This window comes from Uranotaenia lowii, chromosome 2 (assembly GCF_029784155.1).
Source record: "Uranotaenia lowii strain MFRU-FL chromosome 2, ASM2978415v1, whole genome shotgun sequence".
Lineage (NCBI taxonomy): Eukaryota > Metazoa > Arthropoda > Insecta > Diptera > Culicidae > Uranotaenia > Uranotaenia lowii.
The window spans coordinates 17,643,487-17,661,467 of record NC_073692.1 but is presented as its reverse complement, the minus strand read 5'-3'; the positions used below and the strand labels follow the sequence as shown (position 1 = coordinate 17,661,467).

The following is a 17,981-nucleotide window of genomic DNA, read 5'->3' as shown; positions in this document are numbered from 1 at the left end:
TGTAATTTTTGTAATTTTTGTAATTTTTGTAATTTTTTGTAATTTTTGTAATTTTTGTAATTTTCGTGATTTTTGTAATTTTTGTAATTTTTGTTATTTTTGTAATTTTTTGTAATTTTTTGTAATTTTTTGTAATTTTTGTAATTTTTGTAATTTTTTTAATTTTTGTAATTTTTGTAATTTTTGTCATTTTTGTCATTTTTGCCGTTTTTGTCAGTTTTGCATTCGTGGCTAAGTGATGTTGAATTACCGAGCATCTTTGCGTCTCACTTTGGTATCGATTGCGTTATCGATGAAGATTAGCCGCTTAATAAGTTTTATCTGATAAGCAAAACCATTCCATACATCTATTTATACACTCCTAACATTCGTTGCATTTTTATATTGGCAGTCAATCTTCAGAACAGTTAGAGAAAAAAATCAAATACATATGTAGGTACATATATCTTTTTATTATAGGCTTGACAAAAATGACAAAAATGACAAAAATGACCCAGTCGATAAATTTTGAAATGCTCACAAAAACACTTAAAAGAGAAAAACACGACTCACGCTACTGGCTTAATGAGCTTTTTTTTCTAACATTCATCCTAACAATAAGAATGAACTCATCACAGTTCCAACAGCGAGTCAGCTCTCATGAACAATAATTTAGATTGACGTTTTTGGTTCAATCTAAGCATTAGCAGGAGCTACGATGATGATCATTCACAAACTAGTCGGCTAATTAAGAAGACTCACCTCCTGGTAGAAACTGTCTCAGCATAGTGAAACCCGTAGGTCCGGGAATTTTTTCGTACGGTAACGCCTGGTTCCATTCCGGATCCTGATCATGATGATGATCTGTTGCTGTTGCTGTTTGCGCCTGGGCACTTTGGAATCGTTTTAACGCCAAAGGTGACGACGTTATTACCGAAGGCCTAGCCACTTCACCGCCATAACTATTGATTCGAATCAAACTTCTCAACATTTTTGCACTCTCAACTGATAGAAACTGGTTGAGAATTGTTCCAAGCACTTGATTCTATCTGACTTTTTGTTTATCAATGGAAAAGATTAGCACCTCCCGGAGCACCACAAATAAAATCGAACCGAGTAGATATCACGATTAAGTGAACCCGCGTTGAACTGAGTTCTGGATATGAAGGTTGCCCCTTACTAACAACGTTTTGTGAATTGAAATTCGCTCGTCTGGTTGATGCCGATGATGTGTGTACGGAATGACCGCATCATCATCAGCCAGTCAAATTCACCAGCACAGAGCTGAAAAATTCACAAATTTAGGCGGTTGTGATGATGATCAACGAAAATTGCCAGCGGCAATATTTGTGTAGCAAAATCAGTTTATTTTGTCTGCGTTTGATATGTTCAAATGAACGAACGAGTCCAACACACACGTTGCTCGTCAGAAATTGTTTGGTACGCCAAGCGCCTGAGCGCAATCTCTCGCGTAAACACGCTTCGCGACTGACCTTGAAGTCAGCTGTAATTAACGGCTTAGGCGTGTGTGTGATTTTTAGTATAGTCTAGTCTCGCGGTTGACGTGGGTTAGGTTCAGACTATCGATGATTGAGTTATTAGAACTGGACAGACCGATTGGAGGTAGAAAACCGATGTCATTAACAGTGCGAATGTACGGGTGAGTTTCTATGGTTTTTTGTAAATCAAAACAACTGCTCTTTACGTCACTAATGATGACTTGAACTCAGTTGAAACTAATCGAGAATGTCCACAGTGAAAAAACCATCTTAAAGAAATCCTGATAATATCGAAAGCTAATAAATTCTCTGAGACATCAACTATTTAAAACCAATTTGATTATTTAGTTTAGTTTAGTTTATTCTTTCACTTCAACCATTTCAAACTTTAACTCATTTTCCGGCACGTTAACGATGGCACCCTTAATCCTAAGCGGTCCATAGTTCCAACGGTACTCAAACTGCCGGGTAATTCGGGCCACCACAATTTCCATCTCCATCTGGGCCAATCGGCGACCGATGCAGGTTCTCGGCCCAAAGCCAAATGGCAGGAACACAAACGGATGGGCATCCTTCACGCTAGGGTATCCTTCCTCCTTGAGCCACCGTTCCGGCAGGTATTCCTTAGCCCTCGGGTGGTGCCGATCGTCGATGTTCAAGGTCATGGCAGCCATCACTACGTTAGTCTGAAAAAATTTAAAAAAAAATAGTGGCTTTAAGACAATTATCTAAATCAAACCTAAAGTTACCCCTTTTGGAACTTGATAGCCCTGGAGGACGATGTCCTGGCCGGCGTTTCGAGCATTGCCCACTGTTGGCGGTGCTATGCGCATTCCCTCTTTGATGCAAGCCCTCAGATACGGTAGGTTACGCATGTTGTCCACCGTCAAGGGTGAATCTTTTCGAGGTAGAATTGTGCGAAGCTCTTCGCGGAGCTTCTGCTGTTTTTCGGGATTCGTGGCCAGGCTGTGTAGAATTCCAACGGTGGCTGATGATGTCTGGAAGTGAAATATTTACGTTGGAGATATTAATTCTTCATATCATAGAAGAGGAAAAATTAAAGCCTGTAAGTCGTCGCCTGTTTAATTGATATTTTTTCAAAGTCAAAAATAGACCCCCTATCACCAACCTATTAAAGCCAATTAGTTGGCCGAGCAATATAAATAGCAACGGTCTTTTAAGAAGATGTTTAAATGAACTTAGTTAGGTGTAGCACTAGACTGAGTCGATTTGGGGTCATTTTCGAATTTCTCAAACCCTGGGGTCTCAAAAGCTTCGTTTTGGTCCAAAACTTATCCATATTTTTTTGCAGAATTTTTAAGTAACGTTTACATGAGTAAATTTGGACTTTTAAGTTTGTATGGGAAAATTGAATATTTTGTACCGAAAAATCAACATCATTTTTGTTTCTTCTGTGCAACCGAGCCAGCTAGTGGTTTTTGTGCCAATTTATAAAATTCCTAAAGGAAATTTTCCGCTGAACAACTTTGTCGAAGACCGTAAATTTGTATCTTATTAGACAAAAAAGTTATTAGCTGTTCAACAGAGGTATGTCTTTTGGCATTGATAAACAAGCTGTTTGTGTGTGTGTCTTACGCTGTTTTGATATACGTCTCATATACATTAAAGAATGATGAAAGTTGAAAAACAGTATTTACCTTCCAAAGTGGAGGCAATATGAATACATAAATTTCATATCATTCTTAAGCGACGAAAACTACACCAATTGGGAGTTTTTCGACACCTTATTCGTACCTATCGGAAGATTTTGCTCTCATAGCCTTCAAATCGTTGTATGCGACAACATTTTCCAGTTCTCTCATTGGCCTATATTACTCAATTCTCATCTGATTTTCAGCCACAGCTTGGAAGCACTGCTGGTTGCAGAGAGAAAACGAAGATGACTTTCTCTTTTGAAGCTCGCACGGGAGCTGAATCATTTCAAAATTTACAAACATGGCGGACTTTCTGTCACATCCGATCTAAACTGGTTTCAGATGACATTCTATACGATCTTTTCACTATGCACTTAGAATTGCGATTTATTTATTTATTTATTCCGCCAAACAGTGTAGGCTACATATATATAATAACTTAAACCTAGAGATTACAATGTTCAAATAAGCTTAATAATAATAATTTTTCTTTACATTTACAAAGTCAGGTTCTTCGGTGCCTGTTACCGTAAAAACCTTTTTTCAGCTGCTGTTTTGACATAGTTAAGTCTATATTCTCATAATGTTTATTATAACTATACATTAAACAATTAACAGGACTATATTTTCCATAATCAGTTCGAGTAGAGGTTATAATGAAAAGATTTCTTGTTCTTAAATGACGGCAAGGACAATAAAAGTTTAATTGATTTAGTAGATAAGCAGACTGAACGCGCTGATTAATTATGTCGTTTACAAAACAGATTGCAGCAAACTCTCTTCTTACACTTAATGTTTCCATGTTTATAAGCAGGCAACGTGATTCATAGCTAGGTAATTGGTTCTGAGACCATCCTAAATTTCGTAAAGCGAATAGAACAAATTGTTTCTGGACTGATTCCAAACGGTTTTTATGTAAAATTTGAAAAGGCGACCACACAACGCTACAATACTCAAGAATAGATCTAACATAAGCTGTGTACAATGTTTTTATTGTGTATGGGTCTTTAAAATTATAACTGAAACGTTTTATAAATGCTAACATACCGTTTGATTTCTGGATTATTGAGTTATAGTGATCTACAAAGGTAAGTTTTGAGTCCAATATAACTCCAAGGTCTCTAATCTTGTTGACTCTCTCGACAGGATCATCTCCCAATTTGACAATTTCATATGACTGACATTTTCTTCTGGTAAATACAATATTTGAACATTTTGCCACGTTAAGTTTGAGCAGACTTTTAGTGCACCATTTGTTAAATACATTAACTTCGTTTTGAAAGATTCTAAAGTCTTCTTCGCTATTCACTTTCATATAAAGTTTCATATCATCAGCATAAATTAGCACATTTGACTGCTTGAGAAGACAAGTTATATCATTTACGTATAAAATAAATAATAAGGGGCCGAGATGGGAGCCTTGAGGCACACCAGAAGTAACGGAGATACTTTTTGAAAGTGAACCATTAAATCTAACAACTTGTGAGCGGTTCGTTAAATAGGACCTTATCCATTTCAGTAGGTGTGAACTGAAACCCTGTTTATTTAATTTAAAAATTAACATGGGGATGTCAATTCTGTCAAAAGCTTTACTGAAGTCCGTGTATAAAGCCTGTACAGAATTACCGCGATCCATACAGCTAATATTATAGGTAACAAACTCGAGTAAATTAGTGGCTGTAGATCTTCCTTTAACAAATCCATGTTGCTTTTCAGTAATGAGTGTTTTAATTTGGTTATATATTTTTGCATTCACTATAGCTTCGAAAAGTTTGGGTATGCACGATAAAATGGCTATGCCCCTGTAATTGTTTATGTCAGATTTTTTTCCTGACTTGAATATGGGTACAAGAAATGATTCTTTCCATACTTGAGGAAAAACACCTGATTTCAATGAAGAGTTAAATAGAAGAAACAATGGCATACTCAGTTCATTTACTAGATTTTTTAAAATAAGTGGAGGAATTCCATCAGGCCCGGGCCCTTTAGTGCTGTCTAAGGAAGAAATGGTTTTACATATTTCTTCAAAGGAAATTGATTCTACTACAGTAAGTACCGTTGAATCAGAGAGATAACTAAAAAACGAAGTATCACGATCTTGCTCGGAAAAACTAGTGTAAACATTTTGGAAAAAGTCGGCGAATAGATTACAAATTTCGTCGGAATTTTGACCTTCTATGCTGCCAAAGTGCATGCGAGATGGAAAACTATTATTTTTTAATTTTGTATTGACATATCTAAAAAAGTTTCTTGGGTTCGATTTTATGTTTTGCTCAATTTTTATATTATAGTCTTGGAAAGAAGTATTTAAGCGTATTGCTAGTCGATTACTGGCTTCTTGGTGTTCTAACTTAGTGACTAATGATGGATTCTTTTTCCAGTTTTTATGTGCCTTCTGCTTTTTATTTCTTAAATGCACAAGCTCTTTCGTGAACCATGGCGGATTTTTGTTATTATTTGTTCGTCGCTTTAATTTTGTTGGAACGTATTCATTGAGAATATTACCAAGAATTTTGTAAAAAATCTCCACTTGATTGTCTGTTGAGTTTTCAGCTCGGAATATTGTTTGCCAATCAACACCTTGTAATTTTGTTTTAATCATATTATAGTTAGCATGAAAAAAGTCAAACGTCTCTATAAACTCGTAATCATCTGGTAAACGTTTTTGATCAGGACATATGATTGAGAATTCGATAGCAGTGTGGAAGACCTCGTTTTTCCAAATTGGATCTGAAGCTTCTACAACACAAAAATCATCAGTCAAATTGGAAAATAATAAGTCCAGATATCGACTACAGGCATTTTTTACATGATTTATTTGATTAAGACACAAAGAAGCAAGATTATCAAAAAGAATTTGCAGTGTTTCATTATCACCACAGATCGGCAAGAGAATGCTGAATTCGCTACACCATTGTAAAGGACTTAAGACTTAAGTTATCATTTCTGATGCGATTCCATGTTTTCTGGGTTGAAAATGTGTGACATAGTGCTACGATGTTGGGTCAGTAAAATCATTATCGAAGTTGTTGGAGGTACCGGGGCACATCACCTTCAACTTTAAAGGCTTACCAGCAAAATATCGACCTTACTACGGATCTCACAAAAGATGGTGGGAATACATGGCAGGAAAGCTGTTTTTTTATCTCATCATCACTTTCTCTGAGTTTCAAAGGACAACTTTGGGTCAATACTGAACCAAGTATAGCAAACTATATTATTACGAGTTTGTTACACAACATTTCACTTGAGCATAACATAAAGTGGTTCAACCTATGCAACAAACCACCTCCCAAACATCAGAGCGCAAGTTTTCTCTACTTCGCAGCGAGGTTTCCCTTTGAAACATCGGGTCTTGAAGTTTTAAAAGGGAAGAGAGTGTTTCCGGAGAAAGCCGAACTATCATGTTGTAAGTAAGAATTGGTCAAGAAAATATGTCGGAGATCTTCGTAAAGTATTCGCTTTACGCTGTTCCAATGAAAGACTGCAATTTTCTGAAGAACTAGAGCAGTTCGTTCATTTGGTCTGTTACCGTAGTCCGAGTCAGGGGTAGTTTTGACGTTATTATTTAGAACAGTGGTTTTCAAACTTTTTTCACTCACCGTCCCTTTTTGCAAAATATTCAAGCTCAACGCCCCTCTGGGCAAATTTTCAAAAAATCTATTAAAAAATGAAAATCTGGATCGTTTAAAAGCCATTAGCTTTTGGCTTGATGTTTTTGTAAGGCTTAATTCAAAACTCAAATTTATATGAGGCCCTCAGAGCCAAAGGGGTAAGGGGTATTAAAGATGGTCGATTTTGATTTAATAATGTCGAACGATTCTTAAATTTCAATCTATATTTCATGATTTTTAATATTTTTAGAATTTAATTTACATGATATTTTGTGCGAATGAAAAATGCATTTTTTTAGAAAATATATGGAAAATGACCAAACATAACAAATTAAAAGCGTATTTTCTCAAAATTTGCTTTTATATTCTTATAATGAGGTTGCCAGAATTTTCCCAGCACGTACCCGAGCCAGACAAATTCGCGTTATTTTATCTAAAAACCAGGCATTGGATTTAAAAATTGTCGACCAAAAACCCGGGTAATGTCAAAACCCAGGAATTTCAATCTATATATATAAAAATGAATTTCTGTCTGTCTGTCTGTCTGTCTGTTCCCTATAGACTCGGAAACTACTGAACCGATTTGCGTGAAACTTGGCAGGTGGGGGTATTGGAGGCAGGGAAAGGTTCCTATTGTGGTTTGAGACCCCTCCCTCTCTCATGAAGGGGGGGAGGGGCTTCCCAAACAAAACACAATTTTTTGCATAACTCGAGAACCCATCAAGCAAATGGTATCATATTTGGCATGGGGTGGTATTTGGGAACGAGGAATATTTCAATGAATATTTGGTACCCCTCTCTCTTTTCAGTGGCGTGATAGAAAGGGGGGGAGGGGGGCTACCTTACAATTTTTCATATAACTCGAGAACTAATCAAGATATTGGATCCAAATTTGGCATGGGAAGGTATTTGGATACGAAAAATATTCCAATGATTATTTGAGACCCCTCCCTCTTTCCAGTTGAAAGGGAGAGGGGTCTCTTTGATATTTTTTTATATAGTTCAAAAACTAATAAAGAAAATGGAACCAAATTTGGCATGGAAGGGTATTTGGATACGAAAAATATTTCTATGATTATTTGAGACCCCTCCCTCTTTCCAGTAGGGAGATATAAAGGGGGGAGGGGCCTCTTTTATAGTTTTCAACATAACTAAGAAAGTGATTAAGCAAATGGAACCAAACTTGGCATGGGCGGGTATTTGGAAACGTGACATGTTCTAATGATTGTTTGAGACCCCTTCCTTCTTACAGCGGGGAGGAAGGAAAGAGGGAGGGGAATTTCATACAATTTTTACTGCATAACTCAAGAACTACAATAGCAAATGGAACCAAATTTGGCATGGAACGATATTTGGGTACTAGAAATGCTTCTATGAATATTTGGTATCCCTCATTCTTTCGAAGAGGTGGATGAAAAGGGGGAGGCGAGGTCTCCCTTACAATTTTCAGTATAACTGGAGAGCTGATCAAGCAAATTGAACCATATTTGACATATGAGTGTATTTGAATACGAGAAATGTTTCTATTATAAACTGAAGCCGAACCATTTAAGCGGTAAGATATAAATGAAGAAGGGGGGGTTTCCATTTTTTTTTTTTTGCATAATCGAGAATTAATCGAGCAAATGAAACCAAATTTCATCATAATCATCAAAAAGTATTTGAGTACGAAAAATACTTTTATGAATATTAAGTTATCATCCCTCTATTGAAAGAAGAGAACGGAAAGGGGGATGGTACTCCCTTTCAAGTTTATACATTACTCAAAAATTTACTACTTAAATAAAACCAAATTTGGCATGGCATGGAATATAGGAAGGGAAGAGGGAAGCTTACATTTAACTTTTATTTTACAAAATCCGAGAAATGGACAATACTTAACATGGAAAATCATTTTGGTATGACTCTATGATTATTTGACACACCATCCTCCTTTCAGTGAGAAGGTATATGGGAGGAGGGAGGTGAGCCCAATACAATTTTGTTAGCATATGTTCTCAATTTATGCTTACGAAGCAAACAAATGGAAACAAATATGGCATGGAAAGGTACTTGGTTACGAGATATGTTTCTACGTTTGTTATAGACTCTTATGCTTTACAGTGTAGAGAGGGAAAAGTATTTATTTATTTATTTCGTCAATCAGTTGTAGACTACGTTTACAATTTGCTCATACAAAAATTGTCTTAACCACTATTTTGTAAATGTCTTCTGTTTAACACTTTTCTTATTGCAGCTCTGGACATGGTTATGTCAATATGTACACAATATTGATTATAAGTTTTCATGATTTGGTTTACAGGTTTGTTGCTGGCGTACATGGTTCGTTGAGACTCAGCTTGAAATAAGTTTCTGGTTCTTAGTATGCGTGAGGGTGTGTAAAAGTTCAAGTTTTCTAACAAGTATTCTGATTTTACACGTTGGGAGATAATATCGTTAACAAAGGAAATCATAGCAACGTCTCTTCGTTTTTCAAGCGTTTCAATATTGATTAACATGCATCGTGCTTCATATGATGGAAGAATTAAAGTGGAACTCCAGCCCAGCTTTCTTAGTGCAAACAGTAGAAATTGTTTTTGAACCGATTCTATTCTTGTAACATGAGTGGGCTGATACGGGCACCAAACTACACTACAATATTCGAGTATAGATCTTACATACGATATGAAAAGTGTTTTTATTGTATAAGGGTCCTTAAAGTGATAACAGAATCTTTTGATAAACCCTAACATACTGAAAGCTTTATTAATAATCGTGTTAAAATGTTCAATAAAAGTTAGTTTGGTGTCCAGTATTACACCTAGGTCCCTAATTTTGTTACATCTTTCAATCTGCTGCTGCCCTAAAGTAAAATTAAAATCATGATGGTTCAGTTTTCTAGAGTAAGATATAATGTTGCACTTTTTAATATTGAGATCTAGCAGACTTTTTGCACACCAAGTGTAAAAAATATCAATATCATCCTGAAAATGCTGTAAATCCATTCTGTTACGTATCTCCATGTACAGTTTCATATCGTCGGCATAAATGAATACTTTGACGCTATTTAATACTAAATTGACATCGTCTACAAAAATTATAAATAACAAGGGGCCCAAGTGAGATCCTTGTGGAACACCAGAAGTGACCTGTATTTCTGTCGAGATTTTTCCTTTAAAACGGACTACCTGCGTTCGATCCGACAAATATTACTCGATCCATTTTAAAAGTGAAGTTGATAATCCTATACGTTTTAGTTTAAAAAGTAGCAATGAAATGTCAACTCTATCAAACGCCTTACTAAAATCTGTATATAAAGTTTCAAAAAAATTAAATCTGTCCATAGCTCCAAGCGAGAAGTTCACAAATTCTAATAGGTTGGTAGATGTTGATCTACCTTTGAAAAAGCCATGTTGGTTATTGGAGATGCGATTATTTACTTGATTGAACATCTTTTGATTCACAATCGCCTCAAACATCTTTGGGATACATGAGATAATAGCAATGCCTCGATAATTTTTTATGTCTGATCGTTTACCAGATTTAAATATTGGGATTAAAAATGACTTTTTCCAGGCTATCGGAAAGACTCCTGATTTAAGAGATAAATTGAACAGCCAAAATAGTGGATTAACAAATGAAGTAGCAAATTTTTTAAGTAATAGTGGAGGTATTTGATCAGGACCTGGACCTTTTTTGTCATCAAGACTATTGAGGGAACTTAAAATTTCTTGCACAGTAATATTTTCAACACTAACGTCATTTACTCGTTCAGGAAGATAAGAAAAATAATTTAAGTCTGGAGAAGCATTAGATTTTTTGTAAATATTTTGAAAAAAACGAGCAAACTGGTTACAAATCTCCTCACTGTCAGATCCATCAAAGTCTTCAAACTGCATACGTGATGGAAAATTAGATGTTTTCATTTTTTCATTTGCATAGCTAAAGAAGGTTTTAGGATCGGATTTAATATTGCTCTCTACTCTTGCGTTGTAACTGTTATAAGCTAGCGATATTTCTACATCAAGTACTCTGCAAATTTCTTTGTATGCGTTCAGATTGTGCGAATTCTTATTTTTCTTATAGGCTTTATGTGCTTTTTGCTTTTTATTTTTGAGTTGTTTTATATCACGTGTGTACCATGCTGGATGTTTATAGCTTGTCAGTATTCTTTTCTTTCTCTTAGGCACGAGTTCGTCAATAATTGTATATAGATTACTACTAAATAAACCAGCAGCTACATTCATATCTGATTCATCTTTCAAAAGATTTTGCCAATTAATATCATTGAAACGCATATCAAAATCAGAATAATTCAGGTTTTTAAAATCGTATACGAGTTCAAAATCGGCACCACTAGGGCGCTGTCTATATAGATCAGTAAAAAGTGAATACTCTATGGCAGTATGAAATTTTTCGTTTTTCCATAATGGATCTGCAGCTTCTTCAATACAAAAATCTTCCGTGCAGTTGGTGAACAATAGGTCTAAAAAGCGGTTTTGCTGGTTGCGAACATGATTAATTTGATGAAATCCTAGTTCACTTATTTTATCAAAAATAAAATGTAATGTTACGTTCTCACCTATAACCGGTTGCAATATCGATGAGTTTTCAACATCTTCAATAAAATCAATGGAATTCTGGTTAAAATCACCATAAATATGTATTTTAGTCTCAGGTTTCAATGATTCAATTATGGTTTCAGCAGTCCGGAAAAACTTTTCATATGAGTCTTTTTTAGCCATATCTGGAGGGAAATACACAGATACAAAAATATGTATTTCTTCATGAATCGTAATTTTAACCCAGACATCTTCATACTCGGCGCATTTACTGCTAGGAAGCTGTTCAGAGGAAAGAGTGCCTTCAACTGCGATAAGTACACCACCACCAGATTCTTTGTCAGTTGATTCGAAATCGCGGTCACTTCGAAAAACATTGAATCGACTTCCAAAAACTTCTTCGCTCTTTATATCTTCAGACCAATTTGTTTCTGTAGCTAAAATAATGTCATACGAGCAGCCATTAACTTTTTTTAAAATTTCATGAATTTTTCTTGCACTCCGCATTCGATTAAAATTTTGACAATAAATTATTGTCTCTTTAAAGTTAGTTACCTCTCCTTGATGGAGAGTCGTCGATTCTTCAAGATGATTGTTGTCCTCCAAGGGGTCTGTCAATTTCTGGCAAAACACGAATGTCTGCATGTACAAGCCTGACATGGAGCAGTCGATGACGTTTGCACAGCCACGGGTTCGTGCCCTGGGACAAAAGATGAACTGCATACTGGGGCCGAAAAAGTTCCAGACGGTGACAAATTAAACGGGCGCGGAGCGATAGGTGTTGAAACTGTTGATGCAGCACTTGTTGGGTACGGATTAAGAATTTCACCCCTTTGAAAGTGAATTGGTCGATGACTGGGTGGAGGTCTGGAGAATTGAACCTTCGCTGCAGCAAGAAGCTCACGGTCAGTAGGTATTTGAATGTAATTGTTGTTGTTGTTGTTTCTGTTGCTGTTGTTGTTAATGTTGTTGTTGTTGTTGTTGTTGTTGTTTTTGTTGTTATTGCAGTTAAAGTTGAGGTTGGGATTGTGGTACCGATTTTTATTGTAGTTGTGGTTATTTTTATTATGACTGTTCGAGTTGTATTCCCTTTTTCTTTGTTTTTTTCTTATATTTGCGGCATCTGCCATTTTTTGCTGAAGTAAGCGACGCTTTTTTCGCTCATCATATTCACTCCAGTCAGCTTTCCAAATTTTAGTGGTTCCTAATAGTCGCCATCCTGAATTATCAGCATTTACTAAATCCAATTCAAACTCTAAGCTTGGCAGTGAATCAGGCAAAGTGGGAGCCTGAACAATCTTCGATTTAAGCTCATCAACATTCGATGACAATATTTTTAGTTCACCTATAATGTCGATTTCAAGCAATGGATTGTTATGCATCGTACAAATGGCTGCTGATTCGATGCTTCGCTGATTAAGCTGACAAATGTCATTGTTAATTATGGTCAGCGATTGATTAATGTATTTTTTTAAATTTGAAGAGGATGAATTTATGGAGGCCATCTGTTCCTTAAGATCGTTAAGCAAAGTTTCTATGCTCTCCAAAATTTGCTGGATATCGCTCGGTCTTTCACCTTTCTGCGCAAGTCGGTGCATCACCTCGGTGTTTTCATTTATTTGCTTCGTTAGCAGCTTCTGTTGCTCAGCAAGCGCATTAAAATCAAACGTTGTGGATACCAGCGACTGGCATGACTCACAGCATGGAAGTAAAAACGAGGATGGATCCACCGTTTTTTTGTCAAATTTCTTGATACGGAGTGAGCCACGCAGGGACGATACCCCCACACAGGAGGGGTGAAATGACCGGGTGCACCCGACACATGACCACAGCACTTCAGCGGAAGAATCAGCTTCACACACTTCGCAAACTTTACTCATTTTTTTATATATATTATTGTTATTATAACACCGGCACAGAAAGAAAAAAGCGCTAACTTGCGAAAAGTACTAGAAGCAAAAAAAAACAATTAATTAATTATTACGCGCGGGCCGGGAGCGGGTTAAAAACGCGTCCAAACTGATTGACGAATCGATTGAATGAGGGGGAAGAAAGAAAGGGGCTCCATACAATTTTTGTTGTAAAGCTTAAATACTTATCAACCAATGGAACTATATTTGATATCAGAGAATTTTTGGGAACGAAAAAAGGTTTATTAAAGATTTCAATCTCCATTCAGCAGGGGGTGAAGGGAAGGACAAGGGGGCGGGGGGCTCTCTAATAAGTTTTTTAGCATAAATCCAGAACATATCAAGCAAAAACAACCATACTTTATAAGTTAGATTATTTGCGAACGATTAATTTGGGATTATCAGATCTTTAAAACAAATTTATAAATCAAGATTCAGAATATAAGTCATGGTTTGTGTTGCAATTTGAAACTCCAGCTGAAGCTCTCATTTTATAGTGGTTGCTTATTAATTTCGTCATAATTTGATTTAAAATAATACCAAAAACAATAAAAATTTGAATGATTTCTGAAAATATCATTTGATTCTTTAAGGTGTAGCAAAGCACACCGGGTCAGCTAGTACTAAATATAAAGAGAAAACGTGAAAAAATATATCCGATATAATTTATCAGCAGTTTTCAATCGTATTTTAGGCATTCAAAAATTGTTTTCATGATTATTTCCATAAAATTTGCTTTGCTTTTTGGACGCATAATTAGGAATTTTTACAACACAATTTGTTTTGAAAAATGAAGTGAATTATTCTGGGCAAAATCCGGGCTTTTTTCAATGAAATCCGGGCAACCGGGCCGGACCGGACTTTTGTCGAATTTTCGTTAAATATCTGGACAAACCCGGATAAAACCGAGCAGTTCGGCAACCTTTATTTATACCCTTTTGGCTGCAAAGGCCTCATATTGCTTCAAACCTCCAGTAAACACTTAATTCTATGTAAAGTTTCCTGGACACTTATTAAAACTGATAAATTAGTTTGATATCTAATCATATATCTAAAATTTTTATGAACAAAATTTTTTATTCACCATTAATTTGCATTAGTGTTGAAGACTAAATTGTATTATTGAATACAAATTAAATACTGTCAAGCCGGTAAAAAAACGTAAGCATAGTATTACTTTTTGATATCTGAATTTGAGTCCTGTTCACAGTTATGCAGCATTCACGGGTCTTAAAGTTTAAGGCCGGAACAAATTTCAAATCCTTCTTTTGTCACTCAGAGTTGGAACATCGCGAGGGGGGGGGGACAATAAAAAATAATGCTAAAAACAAATAAATTGGAATAAATTGCAAAAAAGATTGTATGCAAAAAAAGATGCATACTTCATCATTGCACAAAATCAAGAATACACATGGCATTGAAATCAAGAATACACATGGTGAAATTACTTCCATTTTCCAAAACTTCTTTTTTGTCTTGTAATCTTTCAGATACTTGAATTTTTTATCAAAATTTCCATGAAATACTTAAAACTTTATTTATTTCCCCCTTCGGGTTTTTGGAAATTTCGAAGGAGGGGGGGGGAGGGGGGGAGACAAAAGAAGAAATTGATATTTGTTCCAGCCTAAATTAGATTATCATAACTAAATCCAGGCGATGTAAGTAATAACCGTAAAGATTAAAAGTTTATCCATGGTAAATGGCACAATTGGTTTTTTGTGAAAATGTGAATTACGACTTCATCGCCCCCTTGAGCCCTTCCAACGCCCCCCAAATTTCAACATTGAGCTCACCGCCCCCCTGGAAGCTCTCAACGCCCCCAAGGGGGCGGTAGGGACCACTTTGAAAACCACTGATTTAGAAGGTAAAACGTGAGGTGTGTTTTATGGGGAATGGATAAGTTACTGATTAAAGTCTAGGGGTTTTCGGAGCGTAGGACAGGCTGAGAACACAAAAACCGGACTCCTTCAACATCTGGGCCAAAACAACTCAATTTAGAAATTCCCTATATTAACCACGGGATTCGAAATCGAACTCAAAAAACATCTCGTAACCTCGCGTGCCGAATGCCAATACAACAGCAGTTGAATCCGCAATCGGGCATAAAACAACCACTGGATTCCGCTAAAGTGAAAGTAGAACCTACAGAACCGCAGTTTTTTCATACATCTCCGAATCGAAGCGGTGAAACCTGAAGACTGCAGATAGACGACACCAAACAGCCTGCATCAACAAAACAACAAATGCCGTAAGTACCCTTCTCTTTCACATTTATGCTCATGAATCTGGGTGAGTACTGAAACTGTGTCCATGCGATCGGGTAGTTGACTCTATTACATGAGTGATCTAATGCCGTAAGGGATATGCTACTTTACCTTCATCCCTCTACCAAACCACAACTCACGTCAACTCGGAAAGCGATTAAGATCGGTATTCGTTAGACGTTCAACTGCTGATGCTAAACGGCGAGGTCAGATCTATATTGATGACCAATTAGAGTTTTTTTTAGTAGCACTTGACGCCTTATGTAGTATTTCTTAACTGTTTTGGGAACCGTCGTTCCAGGAGAAGTGAGCCGAAGAGAGAAAAACAAGCCCTTTGGTGGGTCTCATTGGCCGTGCTAACTATAACCAGGCTAACGGTCTTCTCCGGGAGTGGCGCATTAAGCCGTTAGCAGGTCTCGCCTTACAAAGGTTAGTCTGTGATTAAAACCAAATCATTTATTTTTGATAGAAGATACCAGTTTGTTTGGATGTCATTCATGAATTCTACGTAAAACTATAATGTAAACATTGGATGGAATGCTTCCAATTCTACGCTAGGCAGTGCAACTAGCAGAAGCTTTGCAGCGTGCAGTGTCTGATGAATCAGTGAGTGATCGGAGGGTACCGAACCGTATCTTAGGTAGTAGCGGACGTGAAGAGCAATAGATTCACAATGAGCAGCCTGATGCCTCGTCACGCTGTCGCACGAACATGGCTACCGCCTGTGGACCTGACAAAAAGCCGACAATAATGTGCAGAGGATATTCGAGGATGACAATACTTGGCGCGTGGTAAGCAAAGGGTTTCTTATTCGTCACCACAACGTGGGCAATATGGCGAAGCCACATGTCCAAATTGGTAGTGGTACTCCTTGAAGCATCCATGACCAATCAGGAATTACGTCATATGGGAGTCCACTTCACCGTGTCTTCTAGATCGATCCCGATGTGCGGGATCTCACGATGGGCCCACCTTCCTTTCACTGAGCTGTCCCACAGCTGCTGCCAGTTGGATATCGAGTCCTCATTGGCGTAACAATAGACATCCTCTAAAACCGAGATGTCAATGACGCCCGCCTCTACCCAGGCGGCTTAGGACGAGATGATCCGGTATCCACTGATAACCCGCTGAACGCTGGTTAGTCTCTGCAGGTTACACTGTCTTCCCAGGGCTTGCCTCCAGGCCGCCACACCGTACTGCAGAATTGACGTGGTCACGCTCGACAGAATGCTCCTATTGATACTGCGAATTGCCGAGGAGTTCGACATCATCCGTGTAAGTGCGGCCGTGGCCATTGCCGCTCTCTTACACACGTAGTCGACATGAGTCGTGAAGCTGAGTCTGTCGTCGATTACCACCCCTAGGTACTTAATTGCCCGTTTGGACAGCATCTCACACGGTCCAACTGCAATGGTACCTGTTTGGGTTGAGATCAGGTGGGTGATCAGCACCATCTCGATTGTGTGGTGGGCTAGATGCAGGCACTGGCTGGATAGCTACTGTGACAAGTAGCTGTACCTCCGCTGTCGAGGAGCCTCTCGCCAAGAGGACTACATCATCCGCAAATCTTACGAGCTCAGCTCCCGATGGGAGGCTCATTCGTAGGACCTCGTCGTTCGTGTTGTTCCACAGGACCGGGCCAAGTATTTACCCCTGTGGCACACCCACCGAAAACTCTTGTGTCCGTATGCCCTCACCGGTAAATAAGTTTTCACAAAACTATACAGACATACCGTGACCCTCATTTGGATGAGCGACGACGCAATCGCTGTCCAACTGATGCTGTTGAAGGCTTTCTTCATGTCCAGAGTGACCACCGCGCAAAAGTGGAGCCTTTTTCTCTTCGTTAGCCTGGCTCTGTCCGCTATCTCATTGACAGAGCAGATGACGTCTACGGTGCTGCGTCCTCTACAAAAACCAACTTGTTTCTCAGAGATCCCCCCTTACTTTCAGTGTACCGCTGGAGTCGGTTTTGAATCACCTTCTCCAGGACCTTACCCGCTGTGTCGAGTAAACAAATCGGCCGGTACGCCGATGGGTCTCCAGGAGGCTACCCAGTTTTGGCAAAAGGACTAATATCTGCCGCTTCCACGTATCAGGAAGCACCTGTTGCGTCACATATCGTTGCAATGATGACCGGAACATTTCTGGAAACTCCCTGATCGCGGCCATCACTGCGACGTTCGGAATGCCGTCCGGTCTATGCCCAGTGTCCCAGTCATACGGGACTGTTGGCCAGCGGGTAACATCGTGCTGTGGGAAGCAGCCTCTTGCTTGCATTGATGACCCTGCGAATGGCCGATCTCGCGCTTGTGAAGAGTGACCTAAGCTCAGATTTCCATTCTTTTGTCCTTGCGTTCTGCATCCTGCGCCTTGCCCTATGGCAGACCGGCGATTTCCTCTGTCCACCAGAAGACGGGTGACCTAGTGTCTTTACGCTTGGCCCTTCTCGTCATCGCAGCATCGCAATCGCGAGCTAGTTCTTCAGCGGACAGGTTGTCTGTCCAGGTTCCTCTCCC

At 38.1% G+C, this 17,981-nt stretch overlaps 2 protein-coding genes across 3 annotated transcripts in view; both read right to left on the bottom strand.

Annotated features, from left to right (window-relative positions):
* The window catches only part of LOC129741117 (uncharacterized), a 66,819-nt gene that overhangs the window by 17,904 nt on the left and 30,934 nt on the right, over positions 1-17,981 (bottom strand). The window contains exons 14-19 of the mRNA XM_055732824.1: positions 17,461-17,715; positions 17,196-17,319; positions 16,587-16,879; positions 2,228-2,476; positions 1,850-2,164; positions 742-1,024 (exon numbers count right to left, since the gene is read on the bottom strand). Coding sequence (XP_055588799.1) covers positions 742-1,024; positions 1,850-2,164; positions 2,228-2,476; positions 16,587-16,879; positions 17,196-17,319; positions 17,461-17,715 — 1,519 coding nt within the window. The remainder of the gene's footprint in view (positions 1-741; positions 1,025-1,849; positions 2,165-2,227; positions 2,477-16,586; positions 16,880-17,195; positions 17,320-17,460; positions 17,716-17,981) is intronic.
* LOC129746864 (cytochrome P450 12b1, mitochondrial-like) overlaps positions 1,823-17,981 on the bottom strand; it is a 44,837-nt gene continuing 28,678 nt past the window's right edge. For both annotated transcript variants that reach the window (XM_055740772.1, XM_055740771.1), the window contains exons 7-8: positions 2,228-2,476; positions 1,823-2,164 (exon numbers count right to left, since the gene is read on the bottom strand). In XM_055740772.1, coding sequence (XP_055596747.1) covers positions 1,838-2,164; positions 2,228-2,476 — 576 coding nt within the window. In that variant the 3' untranslated portion in view covers positions 1,823-1,837. The remainder of the gene's footprint in view (positions 2,165-2,227; positions 2,477-17,981) is intronic.